The sequence below is a fragment of the Petaurus breviceps genome, unplaced genomic scaffold (assembly GCF_028583685.1).
Source record: "Petaurus breviceps papuanus isolate PSGF00001 unplaced genomic scaffold, PetGlider_PUasm1.0 37, whole genome shotgun sequence".
In the NCBI taxonomy this organism is placed as follows: Eukaryota; Metazoa; Chordata; class Mammalia; order Diprotodontia; family Petauridae; genus Petaurus; species Petaurus breviceps.
The window spans coordinates 49,457,279-49,479,396 of record NW_027186296.1 but is presented as its reverse complement, the minus strand read 5'-3'; the positions used below and the strand labels follow the sequence as shown (position 1 = coordinate 49,479,396).

The 22,118-nt window shown below is 38.3% G+C and overlaps 1 protein-coding gene and 1 pseudogene across 1 annotated transcript; one reads left to right on the top strand and one right to left on the bottom strand.

Moving 5' to 3' along the window:
- The first annotated feature begins 2,187 nt into the window (after positions 1-2,187).
- LOC138168324 (chromodomain Y-like protein pseudogene) lies at positions 2,188-3,431 on the top strand (annotated as a pseudogene).
- Positions 3,432-9,879: 6,448 nt separating this feature from the next.
- On the bottom strand, positions 9,880-22,043 carry SELENOS (selenoprotein S). The gene is made up of 6 exons (XM_069098451.1): positions 21,861-22,043; positions 20,578-20,715; positions 19,140-19,246; positions 15,290-15,382; positions 15,112-15,187; positions 9,880-10,483 (listed from the first exon to the last, which is right to left on the bottom strand). The coding sequence occupies exons 1-6, from the start codon at positions 22,009-22,011 to the stop codon at positions 10,404-10,406; spliced, it is 645 nt and encodes a 214-aa protein (XP_068954552.1). The 5' UTR covers positions 22,012-22,043; the 3' UTR covers positions 9,880-10,403.
- Positions 22,044-22,118: the final 75 nt, after the last annotated feature.

Below are 22,118 nucleotides of genomic sequence, written 5' to 3'. Positions count from 1 at the left end.
AATTGACCTGCACAACATATCTCACATCCAGCTCTCTCTCCATCCCTACAGTCACTACCTTAGTTTAGGCTCTCTTCACTTTCACTTGGACTTTTGCAATAGCCTTATAATTATGGTTATTCCTTCTAGGCTCTACCTTCTTTACTATATACTATACAAAGCTGATAAATGAAAGGTTCTAAGACATAAATTTGACATCAATTACCTGCTGAAAAATCTTCTATAGTTCCTATGCCTTATTCAAACTATAAACTTGCCCTGGTATTTAAGACTTTTCACATTCTGGAGCTATCTTTCCATGCATATTTTCTATTATTTCTCTTCAAATATTTTCTGTTAAAGACTAATTGGCTGCTAGCTATTTTCTGAATTTGATATTCCATCTCTTGATTCTGTCCCTTATTAGCACACTGTCTCTCATGCCTGGAATGCTCTCCCACTTACCTTTTGCCAACAGAACCCCTAGCACCTTTCAAGATGTAACTGGCTGTTTCCACATACCTAGAATACACTCTTTACCTCTGCTTGATAGTCTTATTTTTCCTTTAATAACTCAAATGTCTTTTTCTGTGTAACACATTTCTAGACCCATCCAATTGCTAATTATCTCCTTTTCACACTATTTTGTAGTTAACTATTCTGAATTTATTTGTATTTATTAACTTTAAATGCATGTTGCACACATTTATATGTCTTTGTTGCCTATCCCGTTAGAATGTAAGCTCTTTTTTGTGGAGACTGTTTCATTCTTTGTGCCTCTCAATATACCCTTTGTATGCTCAACACCTACCACAGTGTCCAACACCCAGTCAGCATTTAATAAATGCTTCAACTATCAAGGAGGAACCCAACATTGTAAACTCAGGTGATTAGAAGGATGGTGATGCTCTCAAAAGTTTGGAGTAGGTTTAAAAGAGAAGATCAGTAGTTCTATTTTGGACATGCCAAGTTTGGGATGCCAATGGAACGTAGAAATAGAAGCATCTAGCAGACAGGTGGTTATATTGCATAGAAGTTTAAGAGGGAGGACTTCTAGTAATATCATCAAGCCTGAGTGGTATCTAAGTTCAATTCCCCTCCATAACCTCAAAATATAGAAATACCATAGAGTAGAAGAATGTCTACCCCATTTGTGGAGAAATCTCCACCATAAGAAAACAATTTTTTAATAACTACAACTAAACCCCAGAAAGGACAATGGAATGGCCATAAGAATGCTGAGAATGTTTGGAAGACTTAGCAAAATAATGGAAGAGATAAACAGTAAAATTAGAACACTAAATAAAGAAGAATTAACAGCTTAGAACTGGAAAAACAGTCCAAGAAATTGGACACCTTGAAAAAGAAAAATACAGAACTAAAAAACTGAATAATACAAAAATTTTTGGAACAAAGATAAAAGAGACAAAAATTGGAAAAATATATGAGGTCTCTATAATCAAAGAAAATGACCTAGAAGACATGGAATGGAGAACCTAAGAATAAGCCTCCAAAAAAAAATGAAACATATCTACCATATCTCAGAAAACAAAAAGAAAAAATGCTCAAAAGTGTCAAAGGCAGAAGGCAAAGTATCAATGAATAAAATGTCACCAGACAGGAACCTCAGGTTTAACTCTCCAAGATGCATAATTGCTAAGATATAGGGCTCCAAATCAGAAAGAAAATACTGCAAGCAGATTTTAGTAAAAATTCACCTTATGTGTTACTAGTCTGGAAGTCCTCAGGTATCCACCAAGGAAAAGTTCAAGAATGGATGGTGCTATATGACATATTTATGGCCGGTAGAAAGAATTGTTGACAAGAGAAAAAACAAGAAAGGAAAAAAAAGAATATTTGGTTTGATGGAAAGGCTATGATAGCAAAGATGACAGCTGGGAACCTGAACAGCATCCTGTGAATTGTGAGAAATATATACATTACTTTAATAGGTGTCACAATGAAAAACAAAAGGAAAGTACATTAACCAGAACAAATAGGACTTCTAACAACACTAGGAAACAGATTTCCAGATCTACCAATAGCAGTTTTTCACAAACAGGTCCCAAATCACTTGTTATTGGGAAAGACTATGTTTCAAAAAAAGTCAATTATTTAATGCCAGTCATAAGTTTAGGAAAAACACATCGCCATCTCTCTCAAGCTAAACAAATACAAACCTTGCCAAATCTGGTATTAAAATTCTAGTCCCCAAGAGTCCTACTAAGAGGACAGCAGTTGATGGCTTTCAGAATGAAAGCCCCAACAAACTGAATCATATCGAACATATCTATGGCCCCGGAAGAAGCAGCAGAAAAACCTGTTGGAACTTTATTGGGTGCTGGTGCAGAAAGAGCTAGAATGGGAAGCAGGCCAAGAATACAGTGATTAGTACTTCAGCTGCCTGTCCCTGTGATGGCTACAATTTCCTGAGGATTAGTAATCAATAGGAACGGTACCTCTGCCCTTATGGACACATTAGCAGTCAATGGAACAACCAACATACAAACATCTGTTACAGCAGTGACAGCCAGTAAAACAAGGTTTATTGAATTCAGAAGACTTTTGACAAAAAGACTGTTTCAGTGTGAGACAAACTAAAAGTATTTACAGATACAGACATTGTGATTAGAAAGCAAGATGGCTTCACCCATATCTTATTATCAACAAAATCATCATAAAATAATTCATTAAACCCAGAGGTAAAGAAGGAAGTCCAAAGTGCACTGAATACTGCTGCTGCTGCTGACAGTAAACTTGTGCTACTCAGTACAGTTGGGAGTGTCTTCTGCCGCAGTCTCGATTTTATTTCATACAGTGTTTAACAGATGATAGAAAAAGAGAAAGCACTAAGATGGTAGAAGCTATCAGAAACTTTGTAAATACCTTTATACAGTTTAAGAAGCCCATCACTGAAGCAGTAAATGGCCCTGTCATTGGACTTGGAGCACCCATATTGCCTCTTTGTGATATGGTTTGGGCTAATGAAAAGGCTTGGTTTCAAACACCATATACTACTTTTGGACAGAGTCCATATGGATGTTCATCACTTATGTTTCCAAAGAGAATGCGACTGGTATCTGCAAATGAAATGTTATTCAGTGGAAGAAAGTTGATTGTGCAGGAGGCTTGTGCCAAATGACTGGTCTCCCAAGTATTTTGGTCAGGGACATTCACATAGGAAGTAATGGTTTGAATTAAGGAATTTGTCACATGTAATTCAGTTGTATTTGAAAAATTCAAAGAGCTAGTGCTTTGAATTGGATTTAGAAGCAGCAAATGAAAAGGAAAGTCATGTTTTGAAGAAAATCTGGGGCTCTGCCCAAGGAATGGACTCCATGTTGAAATACTTACAGAGGAAAACTAATGAATTGATTGGCAAAAATGACAATGGAATTGTGTTTAGTGGGACATCCGTGGCTCAACGATGCCATAATTCACTTAAAATCTAGAAACAAGTTTATTCTTAATTAAAAAAGAATGGAAATAAGACTGGAAAAATTCAAGCTTTTACCATCAAGGAGTATTTTAAAGTACTGTATCCTTTAAAAGAAAAAGTGCAAAACACCTTTATTCCAATATAATTATTTTATACAAAATAAACGTACACACACAATCTGAAAGACAGTTCTTTGAATCTCTGGTTTTTGTTATCTTTGGCTAATACTGTATAAAGAAGAAAAGGATTGAATGGTATTTGTTGTTTTCTGGGTGGCAGGAAAGTCTAGAATAATGTTTGTTTTCCTCATTTTTTTCTCCTAGAATACAGAATCAAAATGGGTCTGAGCCAGCCCCCCTCTCTTCACTTGCCCACTCACTAAGTCAGCAAGATCAGAGATGTTGGGTGAGTTTGATTTCAAAAAGGTGTAAATACCTCAGAGGATGGAAGTTGTAAATCAAGATAAGTCTTAGGTTTTAGTTTATACCCCTCTAATGAGAAGTCAAATGATAACCATATCCCCAAAACTTATGTGCATAGTTGAATACTACTAGAGAAAGTCACATAACCCTGCTGAATCAGTATATTACTATTTTTTGCTTTTTTTTTCTCAACTAGAAGTGTAAATAGAGGAGATCCAGGTGTGGAGGTACAGATTCACAAGGTAGGAGGAAGAAGGAAAGGAAATACTGAAAAATAACCAAGAAAATAATAACTGACATCCCCACTTTCCCTCGTAAGGACCATTTAAACATGAATTGTTGGCAGCCTTGATGAAGGTATTGTTAAGAAAGAGGCAAGCTTTCACAAGTACAGAAGTATTTTACAGTGGACTGTATCTTTTCATATTATAATGTTTTTTAAATTGTTTTTAAGAACTATAGTTTTGGGGCAGCTAGGCGGCACAGTGAATAGAGCACCAGCCCTGGAGTAAGGAGGACCTGAGTTTAAATCCAGCCTCAGACACTTAACACTTACTAGCCCTGTGAACTTGGGCAAGTCAAGCCCAATTGCCCTGCCCTCCCCGCTCCAAAATAAAAAGAACTATAGTTTTGTTACTTGACAGTCAGATAGCATTCATAAAGTGCTTACTATGTGTCCAGTCCTAGTATTTCTTCTGAACTTCAATCCATTTTGCCATCCCTTTCCATTATGGGCAAGTTAATTTCATTAACTTTCAAAGTGTTAACACTTTTCTTTCATCAAATCATGATTTATTTCAAAACCTTTTTTGATTATGCACAGTATTCTTTGTCAAAAGGAATTTTAGCAGTTGATAACAAAGGATTCTTAAACAATCAGGCTTTCAGATCTATCATCTACCTTGACCTGGTCCTTAGGATTCTTCCATCTCTTATCTATTCTCTGTGCTCCCCACCCCCTTTTCATTAGTTTCCTAGGACTTGCTGTGGAGGAGCTGACCCATGTGGTCAACTGTGAAGGGAAAAAAGTGAGGCATTTCAGAGCTCAAGGTGATAGAGGTAGCAGTTATAGGTAGTGGCAACAACCAGGGTTTTCAAGGCCCACCTTTCCATATCCGTTGTTATTCTAGCAGTGTCAGCATAGAGGCATTCGAACTACCATGTTTCCCCAATAATAAGACACTGTCTTATTATTTTTTTTGGAAAGAAAAACACCAGAGGGCTTATTTTCAGGGGAGGGCTTATGTTGTCCTGCCTCAGCTCTCCTCCGCGGCACTGCTCTCAATGGCGCCAGCAAGCATATCACTGGGGAAGAACAGGATGACGCGCTCACTGCTGCAGCTCTGAGCACGGCATGCGTTTCACCAGAGGGGGGAGGCGGTGCATACAGAGGGTACCGTAATGTAGCGTGTAGCGCAGGGTATCACCTTCACTACAGCAGCAATCTCAATAGGGCTTATTTTCGGGGGGGCTTATTTTCGGGATAGGTCTTATTATCGGGGAAACACGGTAGCTGCCACAGACTGTCCTAAATATTATAAGCTGAGGGTATAGGTATAAGAAGCTCTGAAAGATCAATATATTTCTGTTGTTCAAAGCCCCTGGGAACAGACCCTCTAGTGCAATGATTCTCAAAAGGTATACAGGACATTAGTATGCTGTGAGTTTTAATTAGAGTGCCTCAAAATCCCAAGCTCTTGCTCCTACCGTGTTTCCCCGATAATAAGACCTATCCCCAAAATAAGCCCTCCCCCGAAAATAAGCCCTATTGAGATTGCTACTATAGTGGAGGTACACTGCGCTACACGCTACATTACGGTACCCTCTGTATGCACTGTCCCCTCCCCCCGCCCCGTGAAACGCACGCCGCGCTCCGAGCTGCATCCAATCAGAGCTGCAGCAGTGAGCGTGTCATCCTGTTCTTCCCCAGTGATTAGCTTATTGAATAAAGGTACATTTTTTTGTTCACATTTACCTGTTTATTAAAATTGCTGTCAATGTTCATTAAAATAAGCCCTCCCCTGAAAATAAGCCCTCTGGTGTTTTTCTGTCCAAAAAAAATAATAAGACAGTGTCTTATTATCGGGGAAACATGGTAGGTTTAGTTTGTGGTTTGTTCTTGTCAGCTTGGCCTCAGAGAGTAGTATCACCTCCTCCACAGCAAGTCCTAGGAAACTAATGAAAAGGGGGTGGGTTGCACAGAAGATAGATAAGAGATAGAAGAATCCTAAGGACCAGGTCAAGGTAGATGATAGATCTGAAAACCTGACTGTTTAAGAATCCTTTGTTATCAACTGCTAAAATTCCTTTTGACAAAGAATACTGTGCATAATCAAAAAAGGTTGAGAAGCTTATTCTAGTGAACATCTGATTCTCTATGGCTAAATTTCTGAGATCTTGGTGGTAGTAGATGATTGTGATGTAATCAAATAATTCATTCACCATGGACTATGACACCAGAAATTGGAAAATGTGAGGAAGAAATATTTACATTTGCCTGTTAGCATCCTTGTCTTTTCCTATGGGTTAGATTGAATTTAAGAATTAACATCAATGTCAAAATCTTATCTCCAAGATACTGGGAAATCTGGTCAAGCTTTCATCTATGCATCCATGAAATTGTAGGTCCACTAATAACTTTGTGCTCTCAAGCTCAATATCTCCAATGGGTGTATCTCCTTCAGAACAAACACTTCATTTATAGTGGTTCTGTTGAATGGGTCACAGAACTTTGGAGTCTGAGATGACATTGTGGTATTTGTATTAAGTCCTAGAATATTACAAGGCTTTATCAATGAGATATATGGGCACTTGAGTGAACAGCCAAACAACTCACCTTGCAAAAATTAATTGACTTAAGAATGTATATTGCCTTGATTACAACAGACAACCAGATGTGCCTATTGACTTATATCTTGGGTAGGTACCAAAGATAGACAATGCTATGAATCTTATTGAAGGAAGAAAACTAACTGGACTGAATTTGGAAAATTATAAATGTTCAATGACTGTCCCCACCCCCACCCCCACCCCACAAGTTATTCCTTCACACAAAAATCCATCTTTTTAACATCACTATTTTCCCAGCAATGTACCTAAAGAAAAAAATTTTCAGATAATACAAAGACAATAGCTTCTTTTCTTTTTTTTTTGCTTTTTGGAGGGCAAATGGGGTTAAGTGACTTGCCCAAGGTCACATGGCTAGTTTTTGTGTTGAGTGTCCGAGGCTGGATTTGAACTCAGGTCCTCCTGACTCCAGGGCCGGTGCTCTATTCACTGCGCCATCTAGCGGCCCAAGACAATAGCTTCTCACATGCAAAAAGTAACGTAAAAATGTCATCAAGGAAATGAGATAAGAGGATGAATAAGTTATGTAGTGAGAGACAAACCTCTAGATTATAAACTTCTTTAAGATAGGGACTCTCTTTTTATTAAATATATCCGCAGCACTTGGTACACAGCTGGCATTTAATGTTTATGGGATTAGATACTCAGGAATAACATGGGCAGCCTAAGTGCTGCTGCACTTGTACCTATGCAAACCCTTCCTTATGAATCTTAGCTCCCACCATGGCATTCTTTCTACCTTAATCCCACAACACTGAAGTTTCTGTGGTCACTGATTACTTACTTGAGAGAAGTGAGGGAAGACACAGGCTGTCTTTCAGTATGTCCTAAGAGCAGCCATGGTAGCCAATAAGGAGACAGTCGATGCTGAGCCCCACAGGGATTCCCTCAGTTCTAGCTAGATCCTCACAGTCTCTGTACGGCTAGGCTTTCCTAAAAACTGGCAGGAAGGGTAGTGCACCTCTATGCCTTAGTCTGGTGGCCTACCGCCTATGAAGATCATCTGCACTCCACAGTTACCTTGTATTCTGTCTATTCTTGGCACCTCAATTGCAATCTACCCTGAACACAACATGGTTGACTGTCAACGCATAAGAAAAACATATTTATGATATACCTGATACAGAGAGGATTTGGAGTTCCCTTTACTACCTGGTGTACTGGCAGGACTGTAGGACTAAGAAGTAAACATGGGAGCCAACATATACCACAGGAACTGTCAGCTGCTGTCAACACTGCCTCACAAGCTAAGTTTGGTAAAACAGGAAGTGGATAAAATAGGAAGCTTGGTAAACCCTAAGCAAGACTATACTGTCATGTTGGTACTAGGCAAAGGCAGAGAATGCAAGCTGCAGCAGTTTTTAAAAAGTGAAGCTCTGGGAAACAAGTTGAGTCAAATGTTCAGCTTCCTAATCCTAGAATGGCTTCCCTGGCCTTTAAATGCTGCTCTAAGCATCCAGTTTTCTTCTTTAGTACGTTGTAGATACTCTGGTACACTTACTCTCCTCCTAACTTAGACTTCAACTCCAAGGAAGGATTACCCTTTCCCCATGCAGAAATTTGTCTAATCACTGGCAGAAGACATGTTTGAGCTAGCCTTTTCTTAAACAGTATAGATATGGAACAGGAGACAGGGACTAGACCTGTGATTTTACTGATGAGGGAACTCCCAGATGAAGAAGCTCCCTCTACCAGTGCAGGTAAACAAGAGAGTTGCCCAGAACACTGAGAGGTTAAGTGACTTGCTCTAGTCACACAGAAGATATATGGCAGAGGCAGGACTTAAATTTTCAAGTGTCCCTGGTTCCAAGGCCATCCCTCTTCTCCACTGGCTCTGACAGCTGTGTCAGTACTCTAAGAGGGGTTTAGAACTCAGTTGCTTACATTCAGAAAACTGTGCAGTGCTTTCAATAACCCTAAATCATATACTGTCCATCTTTTTTTTAGTATTATTAATGTTCCCTCAGTGGTGCTATACACATGGGGTTGTGAATCACTGAATACCGCAATTTCAGAAGAATAAAAATTTTAAATAAGCCAAGAGGAAAGTGAACAGAAGTAAAGTTTAAGCAAGATGAACACTATTACTTAGGTGCAAAAAGACATCAGATGAAGGAGATATATGTATATATGGGGATAAGGGAGGGAGGGAGACAGAGAGAGACAGAATAGATGGAATGACAACCATAATCTTTGTGACTTTTCAAACTTTAATTTCCCTCTATGTGTGGTCTTCTCCATTAGAATGTAAGCTTCCTGAGGTCTGAGATTGTCCAACTTTTCTATTTGTATTCCCAGTGCTTGGCAAGTAATAAGTACTTAATAAATGTTCTTCATTCATTCATTCAGGAAGAATTCAGTGTAATAGATAGACAGCTCAAGTATTTCACTGACCATGTGAAGTACTCTACTGTGATAGCACATTTACTATGTATGACTCACAGAAAAATACATCAGGATGAGTAGATATGAATGACCTTCCCTGGTATGAGGGATACATACACTAATCACATATCCAGGGGAAGTACTTAAGTACAATTTACGTATGCCTTTCAAATTTATTTTCTTATAATAATTTAAAATTATTTAATTATTGCCACTTTTTTTTTTGCTTTTTTTTTGGAGGGCAATTGGGGTTAAGTGACTTGCCCAAGTCCACACAGCTAGTTTTTGTGTTAAGTGTCTGAGGCCAGATTTGAACTCAGGTCCTCCTGACTCCAGGGCTGGTACTCTATTCACTGCACCACATAGCTGCCCCAATTATTGCCACTTTAAAGATGGTCATTTCTCTATTACTTCACAGGTATTCTTCATAACTGACCAAGAAGTACTATAACACAAATGTATAAAAAAGAAGAGATAGTCTATAAATCTACAATTTTACTCAAAATATGCTGTCTTTGGTTCTAAAACAAAACAGAAGAGAAGCTTAAACAAAACCAAAGGCCTACGTTTTTCTAAATTCCTACCTATGTTACCTGTCCTCAATCTGGTGAGACATAGTGGAGAGATAAAGAATCAAAGCATGAAGATGAGAGAATTTATAAAAATCATAGTTTTAGAGTTGGAAAGGAATTTCAACCTTTTCATTTAGTAAATGTTAGAAAGAAGAATGTGAACCCAAATCATCTGATTTCAGGGCTGGAGTTCTTTCTACTGTATCATATCTAGTTTAATAAAAAGATGCTGAGAAAGGCTCTTTGTATTTTTAATATTTACAGTATTTTACAAAGCTCTATGCATAAAAAAATGAATATATAGAAAAAACACCACCAACTATCTATCATCAGTAATCCTCACTGGTGAGTTCACCATTTATAAGGAAGACATCATTCTGCGCAGCCTTGTCACAGAGACTCATCTATAGTCATGGACATTCAAATGATTAAAATATCATGATGAGGCCTTTCTATTTATTAATTACCATCTAAACGACTATATTCCATCTATGATCAGTCAACAAGAAATGATTTAAAATAATTTTTTAAATGTGTTAAACTAAAACAATGCCATGTACAACACTCCCTAAATCCTATCCTATTGGCATTATTTATAACTTTTATTGCCTCCGACCTTTTAATGAATCTACATTTATAGTAACTGAACTAAACGCCACTTCCCCTTGTCGTCACTGTGAAAAGCATACGCTAGGCAGCTGAATAGTGGGCTAAAACTTATCTTGCTAATGTCAAGAGACATAAGCAAGATTCTTAACCTCATCCACCAGATGAGGGTCCTCTACGTCCTGGTCTCCATGAACATGTTCCACCTCCTTCTCCAGACAAAGGGTTATAACCTAGAATGACAAAGAAAATTATCACTAAAACTATCAATCTCCAGTTATCTTTGAAAGTCAGCAGCAAACATAACAATACAGAACACACACACACACAAAATTAATTAGTGAAAAGACATCTCTTTTCCTAACTCATTCAAGACCAAATGGAATTTTTTTTTGGTAGGTCAAAGTGAATAGTGAACAGACTTTGGAATGATATTTCTATCAACCAAGAGTGACCCATTTACAACATCACTGAATTTATGTAATTTCAGGGTTGAAAGGGGTCTCAGTAGTCATCTGATCTAACCTATGCCTGAAAAACATTCCAAAGTGAGCATCCAGTAACCTCCAATGAGAAGAAAGCCACTACCTTCCAAAAATAGCCCACCCTTCTTTGGTATAATTCTGCTAGTAGCTCTGACTTCTTGGGCCAAAACCAAACAAGTGTAATCCCTCTTCCACATGACAGCCCTTCTTGTCTCTAGATATAGCATAGACTTTACCATCAACTTCCTCCAAGAACTCTCCAGTTTCAATGTCCTTTTTAAAATATGGCACTCAGAACTGAATACAATATGTATGTGTATGTGATTGGCCAAAGCTAAAGACACTGGAATTATCATTTCCTCATTCCTAAAAGTAATGACGGTTTTGATGTAGCCTGAGACTGTATTAGATATCTTGGTTACCATAATACACTGTTGACTCATACTGAATTTGCAATCCACAAATATCCCTAGATCTTTTTCAGACAAACTGCTGTCTCCTCTATGTGAAGTTGAATTTCTGAACCCAATATAAAAATTCATATTGATTCCACTTACATTTCATCTTATTACATTTGGCTCAATTTCAATGTAAAGTTTTTTTTTTAATACTGATTTCCTTCTAGCATACTGGGTCATCTGCTCCATCTCAACTTTGTGTCATCTGTAAATATGATTAAGTGGGCTATCCATGCCTTTATTTAAATCATGGGGGAAAAAATGTTCAGTAGCACAGGGCCAAGAATGAATCCCTGGGCATTCCACTGGAGACTTCATTCCAATTTGGTCTTAAACCATTAAAAACTGCTTTTTCAACCTGGACATTCCACCAGGTATTAATTCACCCAATGGTATTATTTAGCACAAATTTCTCTTAACTTTTCCTAATAGAATGAAAGACTGTCAAACATGTGGGTAAAATCTAGGTTTGCCTATTCCTTTAGTAACACTGTCAACCATGTCTTTAACAAGACACTCTAAAAATTTACCAGGAAGCTAAGTCAAGCTCACTAGCTTATAGTTTAAATTCTGTTCTACATTCTAAAAAAAATAGGACAATATCTGCATTTCTTTTGTTCTGAAGTTTACTGTTTTCCCCAGTCTTTCAAAGATCAGTGCTTAATAATAATATCAACCAATTCATTCAGTAGCCTTAGCTATATTATCTGTGCCAGGTGAACGCATCACAAACACACCTTGGTATTCTTACTATTACTTATCTTGTGTTAGCCACACTTCTTGTTCTTGCAAGTCTGAAGATCATTCTCTTTGGTACAGAATACAACTAAAGTAAAAATGTAGCAGCTCTACATCATTTCTGTTGTCAATTGTCACCATCTTATTCACTCCCTAGAAAGAGATAAGCCCCCTTTCTACCCTCTAGCTTAAAAGAAAATCTTTTAGATATTCTTAACTTCTCTGATTCACTGAGCTTTAGCATGTCTGCCATAGGACTGTGCTAAACTTTTGTATTCAAACCCTGTTAACTGGTTTTGCTTCCATCTTTTGTTCCCATCATTTCCACCCCAGCAACTAGCTCTTCCCTACTAGTAAGAATGAAATCCAGAATAGATTTTTTTTTCTTGTCGATTGCAGTGGTCTGAAGAAAGAGCAATGAGATTTGAGCCTAAAAACCTGGGTTCAAATTTTGTCTCTACTACTTACTATTTATATGATATTGAGCACAATGTCAGTTTCCTAATCTGTAAAATGAGGGGGTTATACTTGATTAATGATGTCGTGAAAGAGGAATTTACTATACTAAGGCAATTCAAGACACAATTAGTTGCTCTGCTTTGGGCAGAAAGGATGCTTCGCAGATGCCTGGATAACTGAGGTCCTTATCACTATTATTTTATGTGTATAATGCCAAGTTAATCATCTACTTCCCAAACCACTCGATTACTTCAGTATACTCTGATGACAATACCACGTCTGTTTCTGTCTCTAGGGAATTTTATGCTTTCCAACAAGCATCCTCTTTCCTCATTTCCTTATTGAAGTATATTGTTTTAATATTCAATGCTACCACCCTCCTCCATCATTTAGCTATTTCTTTTGAATTTGGTATTTACCTTTCCAAAGCCACATCGAAATAATAAACCTTATCAAGTCTTTGTGAGATTGCCATGAGATCAACTTTGTCTCCTTATGTTAGAATCTAATTTCTCTTGTTACTTACAGTATAGATTTGTACACCTGTATATCAGAAGCCACTGGGTATTATTACTGGTTCCTTTCTCAGACTCAGTCTTCTAAGAAGTGGAACATCTCAAAAGCTATTTTTTTCCTACATTATAAGGTGTTTTTACATTCTTTTTGATATCTAACTTTTTACACACATAAGCAGTTATACATATAAGCAGATTTCTTTCTCGTTCCTTTTCACTTTAAAGTTCCTGTTAGATTTGTTAGGACTCCAAGCAAATTAGCAGCGCTTCTTAGATGTGTTCCATCTAAGCCTGAAGCTTGTCATTGCCGTTATAAACAATAAGCAAAAAAGTCCTATTTTCAGATACCATCTTCATAATCAGCTGCTCACTACCCAAATCTGTTTTTTCCTCTGAAAAACTTATTTTCAATGGGCAGCAGTGACAAAAACCACTTGTATCCTAAATCTTCAGTTCCTTGCCCAAGACTTTATAGTCTGTGGCACTACTTTCTGGGTTCCTTCTGACAAAGCCATTTATGTTTACATGAATCACCACAAGTCATCCAATTTGATGAGTGGGAGCAGGAGTAATACAGTAGAAAAACACTAGATTTAGAATCAGAGGACCTGGGATCAAATGATCTTTAAAAAGTCATTTCATCTCTCTCAACATCAGTTTCCTTATCTGTAAAATAAGGGGGTAAAACCAGATGGTCTCTAAGTTTCTTTCCAGTTCTAAATCTAAGTCTTGAGAGATTCCCTGTCATGACTTACAGAAATGTCCCAAGAAAACAAGAGTCTTCCCTGCTGTTATGTAGCTGCCTTATGGACCTTTCAGCACAAAGTCATGGACCACAATTACTTTTATGTACCTTCTCTGACCCTGAATGAACTCTGACCTCTCAGCATCTTCACAACTATTTTATCATTCATTGGAAGACAAGTTATACGGTCTTCCTCAGAGAAGAAACTCCTTCCACTTTACAAAATCTCAAATTTGTTTCTTAGCTTCAAATGTTTACACATTCCTTACATTTTCCCATCCATTAACACCTAACACAGACAAGAATTTCTCTCTGATTATCCTTCATATCCCTTTTCCTCTTCTTTAGGTTAATTAATTTAGATTACTTTAGAAAGTTCAGCAGAATGACTACACATGTATACTTAGGTTAAATTGCTTGCTTTCTCAATGTAAGGAGGTGGGAAGGAAAGGAGGGAGGGTAGGAGAGAATTTGGAACTCAGAATTTGGGAAAAAAAAGAATGCTAAAATTTTTTTTCCATGTAATTGAGGAAAAATAAAATATTAAATTTTTAAAAAGTTCAACAGAATGGTACATAATTTTTTCTCCTTCTTTCCATTTTCCACCCCCATCCAGCACATGATATAAAACAGTTTTTTGATACAACCATCAAAATTGTGTGATTCACAATTTGTCCCTTTCCCCTAGGACTCATTATATTTTAACATACTGGATTTCTGTAATTAATATAGCAGAAATTTTGTAATTACAAAAACTACATTTCCTGCAAAATGCACTCATCTCTCACATCCTACAGAAGAACAAAAGAAACACCATGTCTAGAGTCCCACCCTCATAGAACTGTTTTGCAACAAGAATCTTAATACATAAAATGGAGACTACAAAATGAAATACAATTTAGCATCAAAATGGGTAAAAAAAGAAAAATGACAATAGAACCATATAATGAATTAGGAATTTAAAATTTTATAAAATGACACTTGTGTTACAGTAGAAAAGCCACTGCCCTTGGATTGAGAAGATTTTGATTCAAATCCTGCCTCTGACACTTAGTACCTGTGTGATCTTGGGCAAGCCACTTAGCTTCTCTGTGCCTCAGTTTTCTCATTTGTAAATTGAGAACTCTTGTAGCTTTGTATCCAAACTTATTAGAATTAAAAAAAATGTTTTCCCCAAAATTCATTTGAGCTTCTCAGGCAACTTATTATGGCTTAGGACAAATGGGGGCAACTACAAGGATTTTTCTCTCACTTCTTGGCTTCTAACTCATTTCAGAGTATGAAAGCAGCAGTTGTCTAGTTTTTGAGTGTGATTGTGAATGACTCTTCCTTCAGACCAATTTTTCTATGAGTTTATGAGCCCTAAAGTCCATTTGAAGCATAAAACAATGTGTTTCCTTCATTAAATACATCCAAGAGCTAAATAATTGCTTGCAACAAAATAATTTAGTTGGTACTCACCACTTCGCAGAGGTTTTCTATCAGGTTTAGGCCTTGGTATAGTTGAAGAACTTGAAGAACCGGGTTCAGGTTTTTGCTGTTGGTATATAAAACAAATATGCTTTTTATGAGTAATTTTCAAATCACATTTTAAAAGTAATCTACTTAAAATGTGAAAATATAGGATGAAATTTGTCACCTCTGATTGCTTTTTAGCACTTCCTTTATAGCTTTTTCCTTCTTGCATGCTTTCCCACATCTCTATCTTCTGTCTTCTTTTCTCCTCTTCAAGCTAAGGATTAAATATGGCAATCATTAAACATATACATGTTGTATGTGTACATGCATATGCATTCAGTTCTCAAAGCATTAGCCTAAAAACCCTTGACAAGTCTTTCATCTCAAACCTTCCTCATAAGAATTTACCTTTTCTTCGGTTTTAAAAACATTTTTAAAATTGGAGTTTGCTGAATTGTTCAATTGTCAACTTAATTAGAAACAATACCAAAACATTCACTTTTGCCCACAATTCCTTCTATACATCCAAATGTGCAAAAGAAGTGCCATAAAAGCTTTGCCAAGTGAGTTGAGTTATAAAAACCAAGAGAGCAAAATGTCATATCAAAAGAAAAGAAAACAGAAAAGAATGAGCGGTAACCTTGATCAAGTTATTTTTTTTCCTTGGGCCTGATATATGAAATGATGGCCTAGTGGCCTCTGTGGCCCCTTCTTGCTCTGCATCTATGATCCAGATATGACTAGCCCAGGCCAATTCTTCTAACCACTTCATTTTACAGATGAGTGATGTAAGGCCTCAAACAGGTCACATCAGTAGTAATAAGTAGCAAAGACATCCCCTGACTAAATCCAGTGGTCTTTCTCACTGCTCCATATTAAGTTTCTAGAGAAGCAACTAAATTTCTGTTTTATACAAAGAGAACATTCTTATTTGATAAAACTTCAGGCTCACATGTAGCATTCACTTATTTCTAAAAAAGACATACTAAACATTTTAAAGAAGTGATTAAGTTACAGCTATATCAAAAAACTAAATGACCTGGCTATTTATCGAAGCTAAATGAGATGCCATTGAGAAATGATCACTTATAATTCACAAGTTAACAATCGTGCAAACTTTCGATTTACTAAACTAGAACATTCATTCAAACAATGGGTAAATTACTTTATTATAATTTAACTCATATAGTCCAGTCTTTTTTCTTCAACAAGGATATTTTTAAAGCCAGACAGAAGCATATTTATTTATAAAAGTATAATACTTTTAAATTATGTAATTTCTCTGGATACTCAAATCCATAGATAAAGAAGTTATACAAATATCTCCTTAATGCTTACCATATAACCTAGACTGATTAGACATCAGTCCCAACTAGATTAGGTAGAGTGGTTTTCTCTAACTTCTCTAAATAACCTACGAAAGAACACTATTAAAACTGAACAGGAATATAGTCCATAGTTTTCTGTGAAATATTTGTAAAACTTTACTCGAAGTGTTAGATGAACTGTGCAATTTAAATAGAAAGTATAGTCCTTACTCCATAATAGAGGGGTCCAGAGTCACATATGGAAATAAAATGCAAAGGAAGAAGTTGAACCTATGTCCCCTGATTTCAAATCCAGCATTTTTTCCACTGTACCCTATCTTCTGCCCTTTTGGGGCCAAGCAAAACAAATTTAGTGTCTCTTCCACATGAAAATCTTTAAAATATTTGGCCCTCTCTAAGTTTTTTTTTTTCTCCTTTAGGTATTCTCAGTTCCTTTAACCATTTCCAATTAACCAAGATTTCAATGCCCCAATCCCGGGCTCAAACACTTAGCACCACACCCAGAAATAACTGGCTGTGTAACCTTAACCCCGATTGCTTTTAAAAAAATAATAAAAAAAAAATTGACTTGCAGTCAGGTGGCATTTTGAAGCTTACATAGTCTGTTACATAGAGATTCTCATGGTAACAGTATTTGATATATAATGGAAATTCTTTTCTGCTAAAATAAACTACCATATGAAGAATGGGCAACAGAAGTTGCAATAGGCAAGACAAGCTATACTTAGGAGCATAGCACCTAACTCTCAAATCAAACAAGGTACAATGCTGAAAACAGTCATTGGTCTAAAGGAATTTGTGTTGTGTTTGTCCTTTGTTTTCAAAGAGGACCATGGCATCAGGGAAATGATGACATGACTTGCAGTTGACTTTGATTTGAGGGAGGGAGGGCTGTGCAAGATCACTAGCCTCATTTTCTCCTCCAGAGTCATCTGGATCCAGTGACCAGATATTCTTAAAGACAACTGGAGATGACTCAGGATGCAATGAGAGACCCTGGCCCTTTTAGGCTAAGGCCTTTTCAGGTGCTCACTTAAGAGTGAGGTAATGCCCATTCAGTGAATAGGTCTCTTTAAGATCTGAATGGATTAAACAAATGGCCCCTTTAATTAGAAAAAAAAAAATGTGACCTTGGGCAAGTCACTTAGCCTCAATTGCCCTGCCCTACCCCCTCCAAAAAAAAAAAAAGAACAAATCAAGCTGGGAGGGGAAGACCTTCAGGGTTGCTGCTCCAAAGAGAAAGTTACCAATGACATTGAGTCTAAGTCAGGAGAGCCCAAAATAAAGGCATGAAGTAGAGCTTGCCAGCGACCTATTGTCCAATCAATGAACTTCAGAATGAACTGGGTTTAAGGAGGAAGGAAGGAGGGAAGGAGGGAAGAAAGGAGGGAGGGAAGGAAAGAGGGAAGGAAGGAAGGAAGGAAGGAAGGAAGGAAGGAAGGAAGGAAGGAAGGAAGGGAGGGAGGATGGAAGAAAGGAAGGGAAGAAGGAAGGAAGGAGGGGAGAAAGGAAGGAAGGAAAGAAGGAGGGGAGGAAGGAAGGAGGAAAGGAAGGAAGGAATCTAGCCAGTTCATCCCAAGTTAATCTCGAAGCTTCTGGCCATCAAATTTTACCTTCCTTTGGAGAGGACAGGGAGAGAATGAGCTGCGTTACCCAACTAGGTGGATCCCCATTCAGGCAGCTTGGTCTACTCAGAGGTTGTTTGTCCTTTTTCAAAGAGGGCATGGCATCAGGGAAATGAAGATATGACTTGCAGTCATGGGGTTCATTGGCTAGATTCCTTCCTTCCTTTCTTCTTTACAAAACCTTAAACCCAGTTCACTTTGAAGCTCATAGATTAGACCACAATAGGTTCCTGCCCAAGATCCACTTAATGCCTGTATTTTGGGACCGCTCAGCTTAAGAGTGTTGGTCAATGGTAACTTTCCCTTTGAAGCAGCCACCCTGAGGGTCTTCCCCTCCCAGATTTATTTTTTTCTTTTTTCTAATTAAAGGGGCCATCCTTTCACTCAGTTCTTAAAAAGGCCTATTCACTGAATGAGTGTTACCTCACTCTAAGTGAGTACCTGGAAAGGCCTGAGCCTAAAAGGGTGTAGGTCTTCCATTGTATCCTGAGTCATCTCCAGTCATCCTGATGATTATCTGATTACTGGATCCAGATGGCTGCTGGAGGAGAAAGTGAGGCTGGTGACCTTGCACAGCCCTCCCTGACTCAAATCAAAGTCAAAAGTTACTTACTTATATAAGGTAAAGTCAAAGTGCACCAAGTTGACATTCTTGAGACAGTACAGAAATACTTTAGTAATAATAAGAGAAAAAAAATATGCAAAGAATATTTGGTTATGTGATTCCCACTATCCAAAATGAGCAAATTCTTGTACTAGGTGGAGACATATGATGTAACAAAAAAGGATAAGTAGTTATTTGAAAATATTACAGATTTTGGGACCAAATGAGAAAATAAAAACATGAAAAATTACTCTTCCCATGTGACCCCCAATATACACATAAGTATGAAATGAAAGTTTTTTAAAAGCCTATTAGCGACTGTATGCTGACATGGGGGGGAGGGAAGGGAGGGGGACAAAATGTGAAACTCAAGGAATAGTGGAATTGAATCTTGTAAACTAAAAGTAAACAAATTAATAAAAAACAAAAAATAAAAAAAAATTTAAAAAGCCTATTAGCTCCAACCTTTCATACCTGCTTTAATTTTTCTTTATACTTTTCAGCTTGTTTATTTAATTCTTCTTGCATTCTCAAACGAGCAGCTGCTAAAGCTTCCTGTTGTTTAACAACAGCATCAGGTTCTATAAAATCAAGACAGGAAAAGAATCACAGAATATTATCTTGAATAACAAGAAAATGTGAAAGTTAAAAAAAAGTCACTTCCCACTCCCCATTAATATACTTATTCCATACAGTTCTAGTTTGTTTTTAGTTTTATGAGTACTTATATTTTGGAAGATATTTTATTATTAAAATTCAACAGCTCAAGGGTGAAGCACGGTAGTTAAATGGGGAAAAAAGGCCTCTTGATTTGGAGGTAGAGAGCCCAGGGTTGGAATCCTGGTTCTTCCTTAATTTTTATTTTGTTCTATTTACTACCCGTAGTGACCTTGACCAAGTCACTTTCTGGGCCTCAGTTTTTTCATTTGTAACATGAGGGTTGTGGAGATACAAAAATAATTTGATGGAGAGGAAAGAATAAAAACTTTTTGAGAATAAGGATGGGAGGAGGGGTAGATCAGGAAAACTTTTCCTAGATATGTCACCTGAACAAAAGTGAAGGATTCTTAAGAGTTAGCAGTGAGGAGGGCATGGGTTTTAGGGTTATGAGAGAAATCTGAGCCAGGAATTATGTACATTTATTGCTTTAGAGCAGGAGTTCCTAATTGTTTTTGATGGCACTCCTCTGGTAGCCTGTTAGAGTCTATGGGTCTTTCCAAAATACTTTTTTTTTTAAAGGAAATCAAAGGGGAAAAAAACAAAAAAAAATTTAAATACAAAATTTTACTCTTTTATTTTTGGGGGAACAGTCAAAATTTACTCAGAGTCAAGTTGAGTGAATAAGACTGCTTACTATTAGCTTGATAAAATGTTGATCGAATTAAATCTTTCCAGATCTCTCTGGTGACTATCATTTGAGCTTTGACTGGAGACTGGATATTGCCTTAAAGTAACAGGTTGCCCCTCTTTCCTTGTTTTTACTTTTCCTTAAAAAAACAAGAAAATTCAAATGGCTCCTAAATTTGAAAGCTGACTTGCAGATCTAAAAAGTAAAATTCGTTAAGCCTTGATACATGTCTATAAATAGATATACAGGACTTAGACCTACCCTTTTGAGAAAACTGAGAAATATCATTTTTAATCAGTCCTATATGCTATTTGTGAAATGCAAAACAATGAAAATGACATACTATGTAAAACTTACTACCAAGGTGAAAATTCAAGGACTGTCATACAATTATAATCCCAGATGAAGAAAAAGAAACAGTATATTAATTACAATGTATTTAAATTCCCACTGTTTTTAAAGCTACCATCATCTTAAGATCATTAATTAGATGATGTCTAAGTGTAAAAATAAGTAAGTGTCCAAGAAATTTTTCATATTTTTTATTTATTTGCAACAACAGACCTATACTAGCTGCACCCGATGAATCCAAGCTTCTTTGTGTCATGACTCTGAAGTTACTGGAAAGCTTTTGAAAGATCAGGTAGAGAATAACCAAGCTGAAAAGAAGGTACCAGCCATAATTGGAAAGCAGCCAGCCCACTAGAAAAGTGAAAGAAAGAAAAAAGTTATTACCCATACTCAAATTGGTGTCTCTGTTTCTCTATCAGCTGACTTTTCCCTCAAAGGAAACAAGGCCACATAAGCAAACTCCAGGTGTGACAACAGCTATAGGCATGACTCATGCAAAACAATCCAAATGCTGCAAGGAGTTATGAGAAACAATTTAATCATCAAGTCAAATAGATAAGGTGGGGTTGGATGGGCCAGTCACTCAATATGAGAGCTAGGGGATACATAGCAAGGCAAAATGACAGTCCTTGCTGCTCCAGAAGCTCATTTCCACTTATCAACAGGGTGGGACGAAAAGGGACTCGTGTCTCACACTATGACCCACCGAAGGATTCGTAAATGACACAAAAAGTCATTTCATTTCAGTAAAGCCACCCACAGGCCGGGTGTGTGTGTGTGTGCTCGGGAGCGGAGGGGGTGGCAACACTGCCCCAGAAGAAGCTTCCCAAACTTGACTCTTGGGGGCGGGGGCGGTGTCTGTGTGTGAGACAATCCTCGTCCTCACACACAGTGGGTTTTGTTTCCTTCTACTTCGCCCCCTCCCCAACTCCCCGTTGAAAGATCCCCTCCAGCTTCAGCCAACGGAGACTTTCTCTCCTGGTGCTGGGCTAGCAGCACGTTTACCCAGACTCATCCTCCCCAAGCACAGGACTGCACCGTCACCCCGAACTTGACTGCTCAGCAGAGGAGGCCGAGGTTTCCCTGGGGGCCTCGTTCTCCGGCCCCCTGCCTCGAACCCCAAGTCGGCTGGGTAGACGTGTCCAAGGGGTGTCCCAGAGAACATGACCCGGCGTCTCCGACATCGTGCAGCCGAGGTCGCTGCCGGGGACGTGGGAAGGCCAAGTTCCAGGGGTGGGAGTCGAGGCGGGGTGGGGAGAGGGTGCACGCGCCGCTGCCACTGACTAACGGTCCCCGGGGTGAGGGTCGGGCAAGCGCTCCCCCAGCCTTCTCACCGGCTTCCTTACCCTCCACCTCTCGCCGCCACGCCCCGCCACGCCACGCCACGCCACAACCACAACCACAACCACAACCCCCGCGGCCCCCTTGGCAGGACGGAGCACGGGAAGAGCAGACTGGTTTGTTCGTTATCCCTGCAGCGGTTCCGACAGGCTCACCCGTGTTCTGGAGAAAGCGGATCCCCTCCTGCTCTAAGGCCGGCTTGGCAAGCAGCTTCTCCTCCTCGTCCGGGTCCATCTTCCAGGCCGTCGCTGTTCTTTTTAAGGTCGGAGGATCCGGGATGCAGACCAGCTCGCGCAAACACACCATTTGGCGTGTGGAACGGGAGCCCCCGCCCCTCCGGCCAATGCAGTGCCGAAGCGTCAATGAGGACAGCCAATCATGGAGGGGGGGGCGGGCTCCGACGTCTGGAGGAG